Source organism: Nematolebias whitei, chromosome 14 (assembly GCF_014905685.2).
Source record: "Nematolebias whitei isolate Nwh7 chromosome 14, NemWhi1, whole genome shotgun sequence".
Taxonomy (NCBI): domain Eukaryota; kingdom Metazoa; phylum Chordata; class Actinopteri; order Cyprinodontiformes; family Rivulidae; genus Nematolebias; species Nematolebias whitei.
The window spans coordinates 16,990,574-16,991,927 of record NC_056511.1 but is presented as its reverse complement, the minus strand read 5'-3'; the positions used below and the strand labels follow the sequence as shown (position 1 = coordinate 16,991,927).

At 32.0% G+C, this 1,354-nt stretch overlaps 1 protein-coding gene across 2 annotated transcripts in view; it reads right to left on the bottom strand.

The window, feature by feature from the left end:
- The window catches only part of mrps17 (mitochondrial ribosomal protein S17), a 2,435-nt gene extending 1,543 nt beyond the window's left edge, over nt 1-892 (bottom strand). The window contains exons 1-2 of one of the 2 annotated variants that reach the window (XM_037687345.1): nt 790-892; nt 394-530 (exon numbers count right to left, since the gene is read on the bottom strand). In XM_037687345.1, coding sequence (XP_037543273.1) covers nt 394-516 — 123 coding nt within the window. In that variant the 5' untranslated portion in view covers nt 517-530; nt 790-892. The remainder of the gene's footprint in view (nt 1-393; nt 531-789) is intronic. The other variant, XM_037687344.1, reaches the window with a different exon arrangement.
- Between the last annotated feature and the right edge of the window lie 462 nt (nt 893-1,354).

The window sequence follows — 1,354 nt, the reverse complement described above, 5'->3', positions numbered from 1 at the left end:
CGAAGCCTCTTGGATGAGGGGCGAAACGTTTCTTTTTAACAAAAAAACGAAGTCCAGATGACATGATTCAACCTTTTTTGATGTGCATTTAAGCTAATATTACTACATGTGAAATACTTATTTATGCAAATTCATCTAACTTGCACAGTTATATTTTATCATGTTGTTGTTTACTGTTTTTCTTTTGGACCTTGTAAATATATTTCTTTTTCTTTGGTACTTTATTTTGTATCCTTATAGCATGTTTTAGTTTTTCTTTGTTTTTAGCTAGTCAAATCAGTTCTTCTCATCCTGAACATTTCTTTGCATTGTTGACCTTGTGTTATCCTGCATATGACAAATAAACAACACAACATACATGTATCAGCCATGGATGAGTTGTTAAAGGTTCACCTTGAGCAGGTAAGGATCCAACACCAGTCTGGTAACTCTCACTTTGGCCGTTTTGTACATTTTGGTCCCGATGACTTTGCCCAGAATCCACTGGGCATGGACTGATGCTTTTTTGACTGACATCCTGCAGAACTGTACTGCAGGAGGAAATAAAATATAAAGTGTATTTAAAGTCATATATGAAGGACAAGTATTTGGAGCAACATAATTATAAAAACGAGCTTTTAAACACTTTTTATCCGACAATCAGTATTCAGATCATATCCTTCAAAATGACCAACCAGAAGCTAGCGGTACAGTATCACCACAAAAACAACAATAAGACTTGAGAACAGCTCAGAAAACTTCGACATTCATAAATATTACCAGAGCGGGTAAAAGGTAAAATATACTCACTGAAACAAAGCTAAAAGTATAGAGAAGGTCAAAATGTCTCAATTACAGCAAGTCTCCATACTCGTCAAGTGTGCTTCTTCTTCGGGTTTTTTTTTTTTTTTTTGCCTGCTTCTTCTTCTTCGTTTAAAAAGACATAAGTGTTAACTCTTTAGCGCCACCTCCAGGACTGGAGTGTGGACTGGATATGTAACTGAAAATTCACAAAAATGTGATGAAATCTCTTCACAAAGTTGTTTTTCCAAATATATTCCACCATATATGTGTAACGCTTCTCTTTTTAAGTATACTTTATTTGTATTAGATCATTTAAAATAAGCTATAGATTTATTGATTAAATATTTATTAAGTAAATTATTCTTTATCAAAGACCTGAAGCTGTCCACTTTGACATCTTTATGGGATTTTAAACAATTGATAAGTTCAAAAGAAAAATCAAAGCAAAATTATTATATTTTTTATATATATTTTACCTTGATTTATATGGCACCTTGATTTGATTTTGTTTTATAACACTACCTTGTTATTTTTTAATTTATTTGCATATTGTTTATTATTGTGTGTACCT